The 21,059-nt window shown below is 39.1% G+C and overlaps 1 protein-coding gene across 3 annotated transcripts in view; it reads right to left on the bottom strand.

The window, feature by feature from the left end:
- Positions 1-21,059, bottom strand: part of SNX24 (sorting nexin 24) — a 159,422-nt gene that overhangs the window by 80,899 nt on the left and 57,464 nt on the right. Inside the window, exon 1 of one of the 3 annotated variants that reach the window (XR_007413917.1) lies at positions 10,813-10,897. The exons of 1 other annotated variant lie outside the window; for it this stretch is intronic. Coding sequence is in view for 1 of the 2 variants with exons in the window: in XM_025433168.3 (XP_025288953.1) it covers positions 10,813-10,878 (66 nt within the window). In the remaining variant the exon portion in view is untranslated. Of the gene's footprint in view, positions 1-10,812; positions 10,898-21,059 lie in introns of those variants that run through there. One more of the 3 variants, XM_025433168.3, reaches the window with a different exon arrangement.

Genomic DNA, 21,059 nt, shown 5'->3' with positions numbered 1-21,059 from the left:
ATGAGAATTAACTGGATGTATTTTAACCAGTGCATATAGTGGCATAGGTTTTCATTTCAACTATTTCACATAAAATCACACAGAAGCCCCACCTCCCTGTCTAGCCCTCTAATCTTGTCCTCATAGATTTCCAGTAACCCCTCTGTATAAAGCAAGGACGGCTTCCTATAACTAAAAAAAAACACATTAAGGCTTCCATTTAGGTTTGCTTAAAAAAAAAAAAAAAACACCACAAATTATATTATTCATGTGATTAAATTCTAGCCACAGTCCTGGGAACATTATTAAGTCATTAGAATTTAAGTTGAAAAGAAAAATAGATATGTTAAAGACAAGATTTCCATTCCTAAGTGTGGTTTTGATTACATGTTAGGGTCATTTTTTTTCCTTTATGATAGTATCTCTGCAATTAAACTGGAAGTCCATGATAAAATATTCCAAAATTTGGGTTTACACCCAATTTTCCAGGAATGTATTTTTAAGAAATAAAATAAACTAAAGAAGGACTTAACCCATATTCCTCTTGACTTCAGAAGCTTGTATTTTACAAAGTTATTCACTTTCAATTCAAAGCAGAAACAGTTTTTCCTCTAACAGGCCAAAAATATCTAATAAATAATTTAAATGTCTTCCAAGTGTAGATGAGAATTCTATATACAAATAAAGCTGAATATCCCGTGTTCCAAGTGGTTTAGGTCACAAAATTATTATGCTGAGAACATGAGATACACACAAAGGATAACTACCAGCTTCAAATATGTTTTTTTTTCTTTTTTTTTTTTAATTTTTTTTTTTAATTTATTTATGATAGTCACAGAGAGAGAGAGAGAGGCAGAGACACAGGCAGAGGGAGAAGCAGGCTCCATGCACCGGGAGCCCGACGTGGGATTCGATCCCGGGTCTCCAGGATCGCGCCCTGGGCCAAAGGCAGGCGCCAAACCGCTGCGCCACCCAGGGATCCCGGAAAAAGAACAGTTCTATACGTACTTGCCATTATAGACTAGCTCTATAAGAGTCGGGCATGAATAAAAATATGTTTTTTTTAAAATGATGCTTCTTTGCAAAGAAAATTCATAACACCAAAAGGACTCCCCAAAATAAGAAAAATCTTTGATGAAAGAACAAAAATTAATAAGAGAAACAAAATTAGAGTAAGGGCAAATATCAAAGACAAAAGAAATCTAAGTTTCCTAAGCTAGGAAAATCAAAAGTGTTTACCAAATTAGAGGGAAAAATAAAACATCTACCTATTCTGGAATCTTTTTTTCATTACAATAATGAAAAAAAAAAAAAAACCAACCACTGGCAAAATACAGATGAAAAAAGCAGCAACAGAGATGAGGATGATTCCAAACTTTTTCTCTCTGCCACACTAAATGCCTCTCCTACAAAAAATGGAACAGTATCTGCAAAGTTTTATTAGAGTATTATTTCATAATCATCCAAATCATTACTCACATGTGAAGGCAAAAAAAGGCCATCTCAGCTGTGGGTAAATTCAGAAAACAAAGATTCCTCGTGGACTTTTTTTTTTTTTTTAAGATTTTAATTTATTTATTTGAGAGTGCATGCATGTGCGCTCATGCATGTGGGCAGGGAGAGGAGCCAAGTAGAGGGAGAATCTTTGAGCAGACTCCCTGTTGAGCAGGGAGCCAGACAGGAGGCTAGATCCCAGGACTCTGGTATCATCTGAGCTGAAAACCAACAGTTGGCTTCTTAACCAACTAAGCCACCCAGGCACCCCAACTCCCCACATACTTCTTACAAAAAAACCACTGAAGATATAGAAATGAATTGCAACTAAGAACTCAAAAACATATAAAAGTAGTATTTTATATTTGTATATACTTATTTTATATATTTATGCTTATATAGTTTCAAATATATTTAATATATTTTAAATGTATAATTTACATTTGATGTATAAAATATATAATATACAATAATAAATATATGATAAATATATACAAAGAATATATCAAAAATCTATTAAAAGTCATATACAAGGCCAGCCATTGTTTTTGTCATCATCAAAGACTATGATGCTGGGACAGTAAATACAGACAAGGGCAACATTATCAAGTGGCTGCTATCACGCAGAGACTGAGAACATCTCCAGCAGGAAGCATGGAGGGGTTTCATGGTCACATGGACACAGCTTCCTCACAGGCTACTCTGTTGCTCACTTCTACAAAAAAGGGGTGTGTGGTTGAACTTATTTGGTCACAGACAAATAAAAGTCTCCAGAAATCCATAGAAAACCTGGTTCAAAAGTTTAGCTTCATATGCCTCAAAATTTGATAGTAAATGATCTTTAACACAGAATTTCACATCCAGGCAAATTTTCCACTAAGAAAGAGGTAAAGTGCTCTTTTCAAATATGCAGGAGTATTTTATGCAGTATGTAGACTCTGATAAAATTTTCCTTGAAGTTACCTCTTAAAAATGAAATTTAAAGGAGAGGCCAAAAAACTGGCCCTAACCTAGAAAGAAAATGTTGAGAAAAATCCTAAAATGGCAGATTTGTAGCCTAAAAAATATTCAAACTAGAGTTAGAAGCCAGAGGGTTCCAAGAGATATGCAAAGAAAACTGGTACGAGTAATATCAATTATAGATAATAAGCTTTTAGTAATAGTGTCAAGACATTTGCCTTTCTCTGTGAAGGAAAAAAAAAGCTGCTTAAAAATTCCAAGAAAACCAACCAAACAAAATGGATACAACTCCAAATATAATTCTAGTACACAATTTCAAATATAAAGCAAAATAAACGTAACAAGATTTGGTGCAGTCCAGAGAAGAGTGGCCATTTGGGATAATGCTCGGAAGAGTCTCCAATAAGCAGCAGAGATTTTTTTTTAAATAAATTTATTTTTTTTTATTGGTGTTCAACTTGCCAACATATAGAATAACACCCAGTGCTCATCCTGTCAAGTGCCCCCCTCAGGGTCCGTCACCCAGTCACCCCCACCCCCCGCCCTCCTCCTTTTCCCCCACCCCTAGTTCGTTTCCCAGAGTTAGGAGTCTCTCATGTTCTGTCTCCCTTTCTGATATTTCCACTCATTTTTTCTCCTTTCCCCTTTATTCCCTTTCACTATTTTTTATATTCCCCAAATGAATAAGACCATATAATGTTTATCCTTCTCCAATTGACTTATTTCACTCAGCATAATACCCTCCAGTTCCATCCACGTCGAAGCAAATGGTGGGTATTTGTCATTTCTAATGGCTGAGTAATATTCCATTGTATACATAAACCACATCTTCTTTATCCATTCATCTTTCAATGGACACCAAGGCTCCTTCCACAGTTTGGCTACTGTGGACATTGAGCAGCAGAGATTTCATAATTTATAGAAACATGTCATTCTCCAAGCTCAAACACTTGATTTCACAGTGGATGTATACATAAGTATATGTACACACACACACATAATTATATTATTGACAATACCAATTATTGTACTCAGTCTTTAGACTCCATCTATACAGCATGAAAAAAATTCTTTTTACAGAACAGACTGTAAACATTTCTTGTCAGTATAAAAAGCAATGGCATAACTAGCAGAAAACAGGAGGCGAATGAAGAAGGAAAGCAAATGGGGTACAAACTGCTTTCATCTTCTATAACTGGTAGTCAAAGGATACTGCTAAAAATTGGTGTGGAAAGTGGTTCAAGTTACAATGTAATAAAGTCATGATGTTCATATTTAATGATGAAATTGAAATCATCTACATAATAGGAACTGAGTATGACAGAGGGAGGTAATAACTGCGGTGGGTAAACTCTCAGTTTCTATTTCAGAATGGAGGGACACTAAAGGTTTTCCAAGATTGAGCCATCAAAAACCAGAACTTTAGATATACTAGGGTCTGTGTGCTTAAAATAAATGAGTAATTTTTCAACTAACTTATGGTTCTGGAAGGTATTAGACACATTTTGTTTTTCCTTTCACATGTTTATGTAGTATTGGAAATTTTTCCCTGTGTTTATGTATATACTTTCAGATATTCTAATAATGACATAGTCTGCTAAATATTTTAGTTTTAATCTCTCTAGTTAAAAAGGGAAGATTCTTCTTGAGTTTAATGATATTCATAGAACTACAGGCTTTCAGTCCAAACCCTAGTACTAATTTTAGCTGCAGCTCTCTAACTATTTGATTATAAAGGCTTTATTTTTCTTTTTCTCTTAAGCTGTATCTAAATGATAATAATCCAATCAATTAAGGGTGAGGGGGAAAATGCACTCAAATACATCTGGTCATTCATGTTGACTGGTTAACATAGTTTTTCATTAGTTTCAATGTAACTTTCATTAGTTTCAATATAACTTTGACTTAGTCTTTCTGTAAAAAGTGAATACTGCTGGTTCTTGGCTTACCTGAACTGTTGTGACAATACATCAAATATTATGTTAATTCAGCAATCTGAAAGACAGATGCTTTATGAGTTCCATTATTCTGTTTTATATCCTGCTTTGAAAAGAATGAAAAGAGATAAATTTCATCTGTACTACTTACTAACTTGGGCAAATCTCTAAATATCTTGGAGCCATAGTATCTCCATTAATAAAAAGAGAATGATAAAATGATGTCACACTGTATTAGTTTGTTGCATAATAAATGTCTTGGTGCCTTATAATATGCTTTGAAATGGAACAATTAATTGCTAATTGCTAACTATGAAGTGGGTAACAAAGTATCCAGCAGGGATCACAGCATGGTCTTCATGTGGACTTGAGGACAGTCTTCCTCACAGGTTGCTTGAGGAAGAGATTTGTAGTTTAAATAGCTTGTCATATACATAAGAACACAAGAATCTATCATTCTTCTATCAAATTACTTATCTATAAATTGCATTTCTTTATCACAAGCTCATGACTCCTACAAAAAGGAGCAACTCTTCCACCTGCCTCCAAAATCCTCCACGATCTGCCCCAAGCCATCAACCCATCTTGTTTTCCCACAGCTCTCCTGGGGCCAATTCCTTCTTGAATCCTCCCTAATCTAGGCACCAACTACAGAGAATGTGCTCACCTACCATAGTGCTTCTGCTCACAAGTGAGCCTTTCCAGGCCAAGGCGTCACATCCTAGCCTTCATTTAGCCTCCATTCCAGAGCCTTCTGGGTCTTGAGGCATCACTGTCTTCCATACACTCCCTTTAAACAGATCATCTAAAATGCACACTTGTGTTTTTTAAAGTGCAGTCATATTCTCAAAATTTCAGGAAATGTATTCCTTTTTTTAAGAAGATTATTTATTTATTTGTTCATGAGAGACACAGAGAGAGGTAGGGGTATAGGCAGAGGGGGAAGCAGGCTCCCCATGGGGAGCCCAGTGTGGGACTTGATCCCAGGACCCCGGGATCACGCCCCGAGACTAAGGCAGATGCTCAATCACTGAGCCACCCAGGTATCCCAGCAAATGTATTCCTACTGACTATTTCATATTATATGTATTATATGCCCCAAGTAAACTGGACTTTTTTTTAGAAGAAAATAATTACTGAGAAGAACCCACAACATTATTGTGAAAAAGCATTATAATATGCACTAACTGAAAAAGCAGGAGAAAATGTTTTACCCATACAAAGCTGCAGACTATAAAATATGCATAAGAGATGACAAAAGTCATCAGTCAAATGGATGCCTGAGTCGTAGAGTTACAAATTATTCTAATTTTCCCTATAATCTAATTGTTTTCATTAGCACACACATACATTATTCTTATAATTAAAGAAAAAGTTAATCTAAATTTAACCTAATTCTGTCTTCTAAAGTTCTACTGGAATAAATGTAATAAATGACAATTACTCATTTTTTAACACAAACATTAAGTTCATACAAAATTCATTTATGTAATTCCTTTTTATTGCACATCTTCTATATGCCAAGCACTTTGCTATGCTCTATATTAATAACAGTAGCAGTAGCTAAGATCTTTTTTTAAATGTTGCTGTTTTATTTATTTTTACTTTCAGTAGGCTCTATGCCCAATGTGGGGCTTGAACTCATGACCCTAGGATTAAGAGTTGCATGCTCTACCAACTGAGCCAGCCAGGTGCTCTTAACATTTTTGAGTGCTTTTCATGCACCATGGAGTGTTCAAGGCACTTCGATTTATTAACTGGCTTAACCTACACAAGACCCTATGAGGTAGGTACTGTTATTATTCCTACTTGAAATGTGAAGAAATCAAGCCATACGGAGGCCCCTAACTTAGACACAGAACTAGGAACTGATTTATAAACTCAGTCTGGTTCCACAGCCCACAATCAATTAACTATAGAAACAGTGGTGAGCAAACCCACCACCCTGGCCTCTGGGGTACCTACACAATAGAAAGAGAGAAAGAAATTAAAGAGTAGTCAAAACAATATATAATTCTGACATCTGGTGCAAACTATAAAGCTATCTGAGCTGTACTCAATATAAAATGCTTATTTTAAAAAATCTCTCTATGTGTCTTAATTAAGGGAAAATAGGATTTACTCTTGGGAATCCGGGAAGCTTTCCTTCCAGAGTTGATGTTTCTGAACAGACCTACAGTAAAGGCAGGCAAAGGGGAAGGGCAGGCACTGGGTAGCCCAAGCGCAAAGGGCCTGAAGCAGCAGGTGACAGGAGGGAGGAGCCGAGTGAAATGCAGCCCACCTGGAAGGAAGCACTTCTGTAAGAGGCTGGAGAGCGGATTACCAGTGAGCTTCATTCAATGGCTCAACAAAGATAATTACCTAGCACATGCCAGGCTCAGTTCTAGTTCCTGGAGACAGGACAGTGAAGGATCCTAAGATCCCTAACAAAGCTTACTTACATTGGAATGGAAGGAAGACTCAGACAATCACACGAGCAAAGCACATTAGCTGGTAAGTGCTACAGAGGAAAATAGATCCAGGTTATGAGGACAGAGAGGGCTTGGATAAGAGCGGGTATGGCTGCTATATGGGGTGGTGAGGCAAAGATAAAACTTTATCAGAGCAGAGACCTTGTGTTAGTTTTCTCTTCCTCCTATACAAACACAATGCTCCATTTCTTCTCTCACAGTTGTATAAGTGAGGAGTCCAGTGTGCTTGGCTGGCTTCTGTGGTTCAATCTCAAGGGGGCTAAAATCAAGGTACAGGTGGGGCTGTGTTCCCTTTGAGGGTTCACTGGGAGGAAAGGTTTCCATTTCCTTGTGGTTGTTAAGACTATGGTCCTTGTTTCCTTGCTGGCTATAGAACTGTTGTCCCTATTTCCTTGTGCTTATAGCATTGTGGTCCCCATTTCTTTGCAGTTGTAGAAGGGTGGCCCCCATTTCCCGGCTGTCAGCTGGGAACACAGCTCCAGCTTCTAGAAGCTGCCTGCATTCTTTGGCTCATGGCCCCCTTTCTCCACCTTCAAAGCAAGCAACGGCACTCCTTCCCAGGTCACACTTCTCTGATCTGCTTTTCTGTTTCCTCTTCCACCTTTAAGGACTCACATGATGATGTTGGGCTCAGCTAGATCATCCAAAATAGTCTCTGTGACTAAAGGTCCTTAACGTGAACCACATCCATGATGTCCCTTCTGCATGGAAGGTGACAGATTGACAGGTCTAGGAACTAGGATGTGGACGTTTCTGGAGGTCCATTATTCATTCCCTTACCCATAGGCCTGAAGGAAGTGAGAATATTTGGAGGTGACAGAGGAGGGGTCCATGCAAATGTCTGACATGTTTGTGTGCCTGCAGCGATCAGGAGGGAGGAGAATTAAAGAGGTCTGAGCAGTGGTACAGACAGGTGAGTGAAAGCAGAAACAACAGAACAGACTGCTAACTCAAAGTGGAGTCTGTTTATAAAATGAGGAATCAAATAAAATGGTGAAGTTTGGGGCCTGGGGACCTGGCCCCAGGTCAGGGGGCCAGGTAGTGCCATCCTGAACTGTGAAGACCTGGTGTCAACCAGTCTATGGCAGCAAACAGGAGCTCAGCACTGGCCATGTTAAATTGGAGATGCGTTTGAGACACCAAGTGAAGATGTGAAGCAAAAATGAATTTATAGCCTGGGTCTTAGTCAGAGATACAGATTTGGAAGTCATCAGAGTGTGAATGTAATTTAAAGCCAGAAGACTGAATCTGATCATGTAGGAAGAGCTGTTTATTTAGAGGTGTTGAGATCATAATAGGGTTTATGGTTTTACCATTTCAGCAATGAGAGGTCTTGGCTGCACTGTGAAAGACTTCCTTTTCCAAATTAAACCTTTCTAACTCCTCTATCTGTCCTTCAGATGATCTGGTGTTCAGGTCCTGCACTACTCACCACTTTTTTGGATAAAACACAATTTGGCATTGTTTCTTCTAAAATGTTGAATCCGGGATGTAAGGAAATATAGGCATTCCCAATTAATCACTGGATTGCATCTCCAAAGTCCACAGTTGAAGTAGTATAATACTCAGCAGGGATTTTCTCATAGAATAAGTATAAAAGATTCCAACCCAAGCACTTGGGTGGCTCAGTTGGTAAGTTCAGGTCAGGTCATGATCCCAGGGTCCTGGGTTCAGGTCCCCATATCTGGCTCCCTGCTCAGTGGGGAGTCTGCTTCTCCCTCTCCTTCTGCCCTTCCCCCTAGCTCATGCTCTCTTGCTCTCTCCCAAATGAAGAGATATTAAAAAAAAGATTCCAACCCATTAAAAAAGAAACCCTATTTAGCCCATAATCTGCATAAATTATAATACTAACATTATTGTTAGTATGACACACTGCATATTTCTTAAAAAATATTCTCACCAAAAAAACTATGCAATTCAAAAGATCAAAACTTTAAAGCATTTTCTACAGATATACATATACACATGTACATATACACATATAGATAATTTTTTTAAAAAGATTTTATTTGTTTATTCATGAGAGACACAGAGAGAGAGGCAGAGACACAGGCAGAGGGAGAAGCAGACTCCATGCAGGGAACCTGATGTGGGACTCAATCCTGGGTCTCCAGGATCACACTTTGGGCTGAAGGCGTCGCTAAACCGCTGAGCCACCTGGGCTGCCCTAGATAATTTTTTTTTAACCAAAAAAGGTATAAGAAGTAAGCCTGAGTAGCTGAGAATTATTGGTCTCATTCATGATGAGTCAGGCTCCCTATTTCTATAGGTACCAAGAATATGAGATCCAAGATTCTCCTGTGTTCTCTCAAAACTGAATGTATTTATTAGACCCCAGAATGGGAAGGCTGCTTGGCCACAGGGAATCTGTGATATGCATGTCAGCTTCAAAGCTCTGCTGCTTGGCTTTGAAACACAGACAGAGAGCAGATAGAGAGGGACAAGCTCTATGCCCATGAAAGAACACAGACCATTTTGTCAACTCTACAATGAAAGATCCTGAAAAGATATCCTTTTGTCTTTTTGAGGGTAAAGAAACTTCTTCTGTTCTGCTGACAGGTGTTAAGAGAGGATATATCCACATTTTTTAACACCTGCCTACAAGAACAAAGTAAGCTCTTAAAAATCGTAGAACTCTTAGCCTTCTTTCGAGGCTCAGAATTTCAATTCTTCCTATGAAAAAATACTTATTAAGTCTTTTACTGACTGGATGGATATAACCCGGGTTTAAAACTGTCACACTTGAGCTGCCTGTGTGGCTCAGTCAGCTAAGTATCTGCCTTTGGTTCATGTCATGATCTCGAGGTCTTGGGGTTGAGCCTCCCATCACCTGCTCCTCCCTCTCCGCTCACCCTCTCCTTTGCTATCTCTCCCCTTCAAATAAATAAAATCTTTTAAAAAACAGTTGCACTGTAAAGACAATGATGATGATGTTATTTCTTTATTCAAATATTTATTGAGGAGTTAGTGGGTGCTAAGCCACTAACTTTAAATTTCAAGGTGTTTGAAATCTACCAGAGAAGTAAAATGACAAAGAGCTCTGTCCTCAAGAAACATATGTTCCAGCAGGGGAGACCGATAACAGTAGATATAAAACGATAGCTAAATTGGAGTGTTTCAGAAAGCGATCATCTGGTCTAGGCGCAGAGCCAAGAAAAAGCACTGGAAGTGCTGCAGGAAAGTTGCAATGCTGAATAAAATGATCAGAATTGGCATCTCTGAAAAGATGGAAATCCAGATTCTGAAGTTGTATCATATTACTTAACTTGGTAGTAGCTTTATTGTTTACTTTTTCTTTTTAATTTCTTGTTTTCTTAAAGTTAACCTACTTTTTAAAATGCACTGGCACGTGAAGGTTTAGAAACTAAGTCTGCATAATGAAAAAGGTACAACCAAATTTCTGTATTTCACCAATCACCATCTTTTCTAAATCTACAGAACACACACCAGTGCCAAAGACACTCGGGGAAAAGTTTGGAGCCTAATGAGGCTGGGCCTTGGCATGTAACAGCATGTTCATTCTTCATGTAGAATCAGCATTTCCAAATCCATATATAAGGAGCTGCTAAAGAGGAGGGGGAGGCCATTCCAAGAGCTTCTCATATTGATTTCTTTTACCCCAAACAAAGAGATTCTTCTAGGTACAGGATATATCATAATCACTTAATTTGTCTGAGTCCTTTAAAGAAGGAACAATGAATTGAAGAAAAGGTGTTGACTTGCAAAAAAATAATCATTTTGCAGATTTTTTATTATTGGAATGGGTCATTTTCCCTTAGTAATATGACACATGTGGTCTCTACAGAGAAACTGAAAATGCTTAACCCTTAATTCCCACTGTTCCCAAGCGCCTGAGCTAAACCTAATGAAGCCTACATCTTAAAGACTCTTAACCCTGCTCCAAAGAGTAGCAAGGATAAAGCTTTTCTGCAAGCCTTACCTCTCCAAGGTTTACTGTATTAGACACTCACCCTGAAATCACCCAGGTCACCTAGACATGAGTAGTTTTTCTCTCTCCACAGTATTTCCATATGCATAGAGCCAGTGCAACTCAACTGTGAACCTCCTGCCAGGCATTTCCTACAGGGCACAACACAAAGGTTTAAAGGCAACTTTTGGATGAAGTCCCTTCCTGGACAAAAAAAAAAAAAAAATTGGTGCACAAGATAGGAAACTAATACCTCCAATCATGATTAGTACATCAGTCTCATTCAGGAAGGCAAATATTCACTTGCTACAAACCAAATATTCACTAAGTGTCCACTACTCCTGACCATGGCTCTGCTAGGGTTACCTTATTACAGACTAAAACTCATGACAGCAGTGGAATCTGGACACATGAAAACCTTTAGAGACAGGTGAGCTGTCAGAGATAAATAGTACACCTAACTTAAATATTCCTAACAGCAGGAAAGAAGAGTTATCTTAGTTTCATTATGTAACCTTTCATGGGTTATACTGCAAAAGTAAACTACTCTGAAAAGACACATGTGAAGAATAGGAAGAGAATAAAAAATGCATAAGGAAGATTATTTCTCAACAAATATATGAACATATACAGATATGAATAATTTGCTCAACAAAGCAGCACCAAACTGAAACTGGAATATGGCTTTTAAAAGTGAAAAAGTAAGGGGCACCTGGCTGGTGCAGTGGATAGAGTATGTGACTCTTGATCTTGAGGTCATGAGTTTTAAACTCCTTACTGGGTGTAAAGGTTACTTTAAAAAATAATAAAAATAAAAATAAAAGTGAAAAAGTAGGTTTATAGTTATAAACAACTGTCAACAACCTAGCATTTAGAAGGATGATAAATGACAGCACATTCGTATGTTTCAGATGTATTAACACAAAATGGTATTAACTGTTAAAATTTTTTAAATATAAGTACAGACTACACAAAGAATACACTGTTTTTGTTAAATTTTATTTAAATTCAATTAATTAACATATAGTGTATTATTCGTTTCATGAGTTCAGTGATTCATCAGTTACATATAAATTAGTACACTGTTGTGCATATAAGCGAGTACATGATCAGGGCACCTGGCTGGCTTAGTCAGTGGAGCATGCGACTCTCTCACGGGGTCGTGAATTCAAGCCCCACACTGGGTGTGAGGATTACTTAAATAAATACGTACTTTAAAAAATAAGCAAATGCATGATCATAACAGCATATGTACATATATACCAAAAAAAGAAAAAAAGGTGGAATAAATACCTAAATGTTTTAGAGGAAGAGATATTTTTTTCTTCTTCACTTTTCCAGGGTTTTTTCTACCAATTTTTCCCATTGAAGCTGTGTATCTCATAGCATTCTCTAAAATTTTGAGTGAAAATGTTCAAAATGGGGGTGCCTGGGTGGCTCAGTCAGTTGAGCGTCAGCCTTTGGCTCAGGTCATGATCCTATGGTTTTGGGATGGAGCCCCACATCAGCCTCTCTGCTGAGCAGAGAGCCTGCTTCTCCCTCTCCCTCTAGCCTCCACCCCCCCCAGCTTGTGCTCTGTCAAATAAATAAATAAAATCTTTAAAAGAGAGAAATAAGAAAATGTTCAAAAAAAAAGTTATAAATCAGATACTTTGGGTTCCAAGTCCCTCTTTGACACGTACTAGCTATACAGACAGGAAAATGATTTCTCAGCTGAATCCTGTTCATCAGCTAGGACATGTTAATATTTTACATACATGTTAATATTATACATAATATAACACCTGTGTATCACTCTGTGACACGTGTTTTTCTCCAAGTCTGCTCTAAGGAAGAGACTGCCATGTGCACATTTCTGTGCCATGCTTTCTTTACACACTGCTGAGGGCAAACAAATGTTAACTCCTTTGCAACTAACCATGCATGCTTATCTCACTGTTCAAAATCATGGTCTTCAGGATCTGAAGTGAAATTTCTGTTAGTGAAATGCCTTCCACTACTTCTCCCTTACCAAACAGCAAATTCAGTTCTCAAAACAGACAACTCTGCTCCTTCCCTACCACTTTCTCTACCTTGTGTGCAGTTTCTGGCTTTGAAATCAGAGGGCTCTATGAAATGTAAGCTCCAGGTTGACCTGGGTCAGAATGTGGTTTTCAAAAAAGACTACACTGCATGCCTTCTGGTCGTTTCTCATGCCTTCTTATCTCTCCGGCTACCTTCCCCCCCCCCCCCCCCCCCCCCAAAATGCTCACCCATTTCTCTTCCTTGGCCTGGAAGCACATGCTATGGTCTGTATGTGACTATTTACCTGAATTCTCTAATTTCTAGATGTTTCCTCTTACTGGGACATGTCTCACTGCCACAGGTTGTGAGCAAACAAACACGTGCACTCATTCACAGGAAGGGATGGTTGATGCCCAAAAGTCTGCAATCAAAAGGATTCACCTAGGATATCCATGATAGCATGACACATCACATCAATCCCTTTTAAAAGCATTTTTCTAAAGCTATAATAACCTTATGCCTCCATAGTGTAAGGGCTCACTGACCTGATGGCTCTGAACTGTGTGGCCAGTCTGGTGCCAGAAGGGGAGCTGGATCATCAGAGATTACTGGGACTGTGTCCTGGCTTCTGCTGAAAAACACACTGTCCACCTGACAGCTTAAGAAGAGGTACCAATTTTGTTTTGCTTTTTTAGTTATTAACGTTGCTGTATCTCAGTTTTAATTATTTTCCTGATATCGAAACAACTCTGAGTTAATATCCTGTTGGGAACTCCTCAATATGCTTTCTCAAATGCAATAAAACTAAAATAACTAGGGGTACCTGGGTGGCTTTAGTGGTTGAGCATCTGCCTTTGGCTCAGGTCGCAATCCCGGGGTCCTGGGATCGAGTCTCACATCGGGCTCCATGCAAGGAGCCCACTTCTCCCTCTGCCTATGTCTCTGCCTCTCTCTCTCTGTCTCTCACAAATAAATAAAAATCTAAAAAAAAAAAAAAAAAAACAAAACAAAAAAAACAACTAATAACTAAAAATAACTAGTTTTTCTGGCCATGAAGTCCAAACACTATACCAAGCACCACTGAAGCAAGCCACATGAAGCCCTTCCACCATTTTTCTGTCTGGGTTTCTTTCTGATTAATACATAGGACCCTCAAGTGAGTTTTGTACTGTTTCTAATTTGAAGGTGTTCTCACTTCATTAACACAATTCTTCATTTTTTACTTCTTTGTTAGCACCAACAAGAAATTCCAGGCTTTAAAAGATTCAAATGACTTGTATCTAAATCAGACCTGGATTCTGTGCTTGCAACATGCCGATTTACATGAGATCTCTTGGAGTTTCTCTGCTTCCATAAAATGCGGATGCCACTGCCCATCAGGCCCAGGTTTGCCTCTTTGCACAAACAGTCCAAAACAGTTTTCCTGATCTGTTTCAACTTGAAGTGTTGTCAATATATGGATTGTCTTGCTTTCTAATTCAGTGAAAAATCTAGTTTTCCATTAGTCTCTGCCTTTCTAATTTTCGATACAGCTTTACTAAATGTAATTATTACAGGCAGATTCAAGAAAGCAATTACTGAGCTACTGGTTTGTATCTCTGAAGTCTTAATAAGTGGCAAAAAGTTGTAACTGCACCCAGAGTATGAAAAAATTTTTCTACAGACTAAACATACACACCTTTGAATTTGTATGTATGTGGAGAGACATATTTAAAATAGTATATAAAGTGTGCTCTCCTAAAATGCAAGTCTTAATTCTCATTTAAACTTTATTCAAAGGCAGTCCTGTAAGTTCTAAAGAGGAGGAAGTGACATTTCAGAAATGTCTTTCTGTTCTTTCTCCAGGACTCTGTGACTTTGGTAAACCACTTAATTTCCTGGATTTCCTTTTTCCTTCCATCTGTAAATATGTGAGAATGTTAATAGATGGCCAGCAAGTACTTTTTCAGCTCTAAAGGCTAAGAAATATTTATTAAATTCCTAATATCAAAAAAAAAATTCCTAATATCTGCTAAGTTCAGTAATACGCACAAAACCGAACTGCCAAAGCTTAAAATTTAGTTAAGAAGAAATATATAATTAACATAAACCAATACACAATAGTGCTATCCCAATGATATAAACCAAATTATCTTTCTAAAATGTCTTCAGCAATAGCTGTATATATAAATGGGGATACAACTTCTTTGGGAGTCATCCAAATTACAGACTTTGGCGTTTCACTTATTGGCAAATAGGGGAGCATTCACTGTGTGATCAGTTAACACTGGTCTTGGGCAAACAACAGATTCTGTGAATGGAACCACCATCCCCAAGCCAAATGCCTCTGAGACATTGAACAACCATGTACCAATCAGTTCATCATCTTTATCTCGGTATAGTGATATTATTTAATAACTGATGAGGTACAAAAAGCAGGTGAATGTCATCATTTTGCAGATAAAAAGACTAAGGATCAGAAAAATAAATGATTTTTCTAAAACCTTATAACCATTCAGTAGTCTGTCCTCTATAATAGGATCATGGGCAGCAGTTTTGCAAAATTAATTAGTGAATGAAGCCATAGGAACCCCTATCCTGGTGACTTTTTCACTCTCTGGAAAAATTTTCATTGCTCTTAACATTCTGGTTTGTCTGCCGGGACACCTGCACCCCAATGTTTATAGCAGCAATGTCCACAATAGCCAAACTGTGGAAGGAGCCTCGGTGTCCATCGAAAGATGAATGGATAAAGAAGATGTGGTTTATGTATACAATGGAATATTCCTCAGCCATTAGAAATGACAAATACCCATCATTTGCTTCGATGTGGATGGACCTGGAGGGTATTATGCTGAGTGAAGTAAGTCAGTCAGAGAAGGACAGACATTATATGGTCTCTCTCATTCATTTGGGGAATATAAAAAGTAGTGACAGGGAATAAAGGGGAAAGGGGAAAGGAGAAAAAATGAGTGGGAAATGTCAGAGGGGGAGACAGAACATGAGAGACTCCTAACTCTGGGAAATGAACTAGGGGTGGGGGAAAAGGAGGGGGACGGGGGGCGGGGGTGACTGGGTGACGGGCCCTGAGGGGGGCACTTGATGGGATGAGCACTGGGTGTTATTCTATATGTTGGCAAGTTGAACACCAATAAAAAATAAATTTACAAAAAAAAAACATTCTGGTTTGTCGGCACCATTGAAAATAGTGCTAATTATTTACCTTGAATACCATAAAGCTACAGCAACAATTCTAACTCTTAAGATTAATTTAGATGATATGCAAATAACTTACCTTCATGATTTTTAGAATCTATGCTAATAGATTTTGGACAGAGTCCTTACATCAAGGACTAAAAAGTGGTGATGAGCATTATTACTACCACCATTATCTGGAAACTTAAAACCACCTTTCAGTGGTTTCTTCAAATCCACCTTCACGAAGGTCAGTCAAGCAAGTGTGAAGGCAAGGGAAAAAAACTAAAAACAGAAACAAGCAAGCAAACAACATGCTTCTTCCTTTAATTCTATAATGAAGTTGAAAACCTGTATGCCAGGTCCATATTGAATCACCCTTCTAAAGGTGTACTGTGCTCGGCTTGGATGCCACATCTTCAGAATGTAATTGTCACATGAGATAGTCTTTTCCATGGAGAAGGCACTGCAAGACCAGAGTCTATCCCTATGGCATTTGAGGATCAAGGAGAGATGTTTACCCCAGGGGAGCAGTCTGTAAGTATTTGTAGAGCAAATGAAAAGGGATTGCGGTGAAGTTTTGTCGATCCCAATAACAAAATTAAGGCCAGCTAGTAAATTTTCTGCACAGTCTAGAGCTGAGAAAAAGAATCATGACTTAGAGTTTGCCATGCAAGCATAACGAGTCCACAGCCCAAATCACCCACCAGATAAGGCTGAACTGACAGTTTCCAGGCAGCTTATGTAAGGAGGGATTACAATTCAACTGGGTTTCTGGCCAGAGATTGTATTTTGGGAAAACAGACGACATGCCACTGTTAAGTAAACAGCCTCTTTCTTTAAAGTGAGTCAATCAGGGCAGGGGTGTCATTAAGCCATAGAAATAGCTAACACAGAATTTGAGATGGATAAAGTCAAGGCCCCAGATCTACTATTCAAAACAAAAGTATTTTACAAGGAAGCACTGAGATTGTGACTCAGAGTAAAAGCTCCTAAAACACAAAAGGATGAACAATTATAAACACAAAATCTGAAATTGTCACTATAAAGAATTAAGAGAAACTGGGTAAACATTGAACCTCTAGCCTTAAAACACAAAGAGGGCAAAGCAGGGCTCTGGTGTAGGTTCTGAATGAACCTACAAATGGGTACAAGGAATGCCCTAGAAGGAACCGACCCCACTGAGAAGCTGGAAACAGAACACAGAGATCCAGGTCTCCCTGGAAATAATGTGAGGTGCACATTTCTCTCAGGCAATCAGAATGAACAAGTCACAAGAGTGGACACAGCCTACTAATAAATAAAAACCAGATAGTGGAAAGGGCTGTGATTCTTGTCTTGATTCTGGTATTAAGTAGCCCTGGATAGGAGATGACTCATTTGCTCTCATTTCTGGCTCCAATTTATATATTCAGTAAAAATGTAAGGATCACCTCTGTGTGTAAACATGTCCTAGGTGCTGGGGACACAGTGAACTAAGAGCACAATGCACAGTCTGACAGGGGCTCTGAGGGCAAGGCCAGACTACCAAGAGAGTATTCAACAGGACAGCCATTAGGCTCTCTGCAAAAGCCACAAAGACCGGAGACCTAAAGGGGAGCTGAGGATGTGGAGAAGGTTCGTTTAAGAAAAGTAGCAGATGCACTTGACAAACAAGGAAGGCGAACTGGGAAGGCGACAATGCAGTTCAGGGGGAGGAAGGACATTGGGCCTCTTGAGCCACACTGAGGATGGAATGGCCTTTACCATTGACCACTCAATGCCTGAACACTGGACCTGTCTCCATGACATGTGCACAACAATCCTTCTGACTGCAGAATAACGGATTCTAAAAAGTTCAGAGTGGATGGGGAACATGGAGTACGAAGGGGTAGATGCCTTCTCCAACATTCCACATCAAAATTTTTGTTTTTTTAAATGTTTTCATGTAAGCACTTTATAATTACACTAGAGCAACTTAAAAATGGACTCAGTCATACAGTTTATTTTTTTAAAAGATTTTATTTATTTATTCATGAGATACAGAGAGAGAGAGAGGCAGAGATACAGGCAGAGGGAGAAGCAGGCTCCAAGCAGGGAGCCCTATGTGGGACTCGATCCCAGGACTCCAGGATCAGGCCCTGAGCCAAAGGCAGGTGCTTTAACTGATGAGCCACCCAGGCATCCCTCATACAAGTTTAAAACGGCCTTTAAAAGTTTGAAAAGAAACTAGATACTAGGGGCACCTGGGTGGCTCAGTGGGTTGATTATCTGCCTTCAGCTCAGATCACGATCCCAGGGCCCTGGGATCAAGCCCTGCAACAGGTTCCCTGCTCAGCTAGGAAGTCCGCTTCTCTCTCTCCCCCTTTGCCCCTTCCCCATGCAGCTCACACTCTCTCTCTCTAAAAAAAAAAAAAAGAAAAAAAAAAGCCTTCTCATCAAAGGCTTTTTTCCCTCATCCATGTAAGACCAAGAGAAGGCTGTTCTGCGGCTTATAAGGAAGAGCAACAGCTCTAGGTCTTTGGGCACGGTCTGTGAGGGGGGAGGGAACTGGGTAGGATCCTCTACCTCACCCAACATGTGTGGAGCCCCCTCCAGGGCAATGAAGGTAATGCAACTCAGCAGTTGCAGGTGTCTGCAAAGGAAACAAATCAAGAAAAAGTAGGGATGGGGGAGTGTGGACAAGTGAAGGGAAAAGCAGCAGGTGCTATAAAGGTTGTCCTCAGAAGAAAGGTGAAGGCAGAAGGCATCTACAGCTCTATCAGTGCTGGAATGGAGTGAAGTCATGGAGCCCCCTTAGGTAAAATGGAAGTAATGAATATAGCAATACCAGAATCACCAGTGAGGCAATCCCACTGAGAGAGAACTGTCAACGGCGAGAAGGTGAACTATCTGAGATGTCCTATAAAGGATATTGTGAGGGAGAATGAAGTTCCCAGAATAACTCTACAGTCTCACTATATGGTAATAGGGATCTACATGGAGATGGGCCATAATCTACAATCCCCAGGTTAGAGTTCCTCAGGAAAAAGCAATATATCCTATTACTGACTGGGATTTTATGTGGAAATGGTCTACTTTGGGTTCCAGTCAAAACTATGTAATTATGAGGCTGGTAACAGGACCTTGATATGTAAGAAGGAAGTACCAACCAAGGGCCTGGTTCCTACCCAGTGTACCACTGGAAGAAGGTGACATCAGTATGTAGATTCAACAAATATATCTGTAGCCTATTCACGCATCATAGAAAGTGTCTTGAGCACAAGAAGGATCTTTAGGCCAGTCTTAGGAAAGGGGATGAGTGGGGAACAGACTGAATATAACCAAAGCAGTTTCCTATGTATCTGTGAACAGCCATTCCTCCCACTTCCACTGAAATCTGACTGAAGAGTGAGATGGTCAGGACTCCCCACTCTTTCTCCAACCGCACTAGAGTCACCCCTACCTAAAGTCCTTCACTCTTCCTCTCTCTCTCTCACTCACTCATCAAAGCCTGTCTGCCCCCAGGCTGGACAGTGAGGATGGCTCTGATGTCAAACCTCTCCCCATATTCTTATAATCTTGGTCTTAGAATTAAGAGGAAAAGAATTTCAAAAGTCAAAATGAAAATAAATGAGAGGAGAAATGAAGTGGACATGAACAGAGCAGCCTGGCCTGCAGCCTAGGAGGGGAAAGTCTCAAAACACTGAGACTCAAGGCAGAGTATATCAAATCCTGAACATCACAATGGCAGGATTAATGTACTAAGGCAACTTTGTTCTACTGGATTTTTTCAGTTAAGTTTCCCATTGTCAAAGTAAAACTTATCTCTGGTGATTTTCTTAAGTTCCTAATCTTCTGCCTTTACAGCTGTTACTCCTAATAGTAAAGTGATGGTTCACTATTTATAGAATAAAGTGCTATCTCTCAGTCTTGAACCTGCAAGCTCTCAATTCACTCTGGCCTCAATGCTGCATTCCTCATCAGGGAAAAGCATGCCCTGGAAAGAAGTATTCCATTAGGTAGTTTGCAAAAGATAACCACACCAGTGTAATCTTGTCATTACTACAGGGTCTGCCTCTGAAAGTAAGTCATTTCTTTGGCAAGTACAGTTGACCTTGGAATAACACGGGTTCGATCTGCCACATAAACCTACAGGTGGATTTTTTTTCACTTGAGTACAATAAACGTATTTTCTCTTCCCTATGATTTTCTTTAAAATCTTTTCTCAAAAAAAATAAATAAAATCTTTTCTCTAGCTTACTTTATTGTAATAATACAGTATATAATATATATACCATACAAAATATGTGTTAGTTGACTATGTTGTGGGTAAGGCTTTCGGTCAACAAGAGGCTGTTAGCAGTTAAGTTTTGTGGAATCAAAGTTACATGTGGATTTTCAGATGTGGGAGGGAACCCTAACCCCTGTGTTGCTCATGAGTCAACTCTATTTATTAAATACTTTTGTGGGCCAGGCTCTGACCTGGAACAGAGTGGGTAGCAAAAGAGACATGGTCTCTCCACCATGGAATTCAGAGACAAGAAAGAGATGAACCCATTGTAAGCACAAGATTATGGCCGAAATTGAAGCCAGAAGGAAGTGAAGATGGTGCCAAAGTCATCTTAACAGGGAAACCAGCCTGGTGGGACAGTGAAGAACACCCAGAGATTTCACACTGTATTCTAACTCGTGACGGCAGACAGGAACTAATGCAACGTCCTCACAGCAAGCACACATGCTCATGTGGTTTACAGCTCTCTCCACTTTGATACTCATTCCACACTTATCTTTGGATACCAAAGACTTGGGTTCAAATCCCACCTTTCCTACTTATTGGCCATGTGTCCTATAGTAAGTCATTTAAACTCATGGGGCATCAGTTTTTTTCGTCTGTTAAACAGAGATATTTTCTCTATAGGAATTCAAATAAGATAGTAAAGTACAGAGTATACTGTCTAACATATTGTAAGCGTTCCACAAATAATAGGTATTACTTTCATCACCTAAGAGTCCCTGAATTTTAGTCAATTATATTAACATCATTGAAAATAGTATTTAATGGAATGCTAATATACCCGAATGCCTTTTTCTAGCTTTGATAATGAAGAATCTATCCAGAGTACTCTGGAGTGTCCTTTGTTAATACGGTAA

This window comes from Canis lupus, chromosome 11 (genome assembly GCF_003254725.2).
Source record: "Canis lupus dingo isolate Sandy chromosome 11, ASM325472v2, whole genome shotgun sequence".
NCBI lineage: Eukaryota > Metazoa > Chordata > Mammalia > Carnivora > Canidae > Canis > Canis lupus.
Note: the sequence above shows the minus strand (reverse complement) of the source record. Positions and strands in the feature narration are given on the sequence as shown.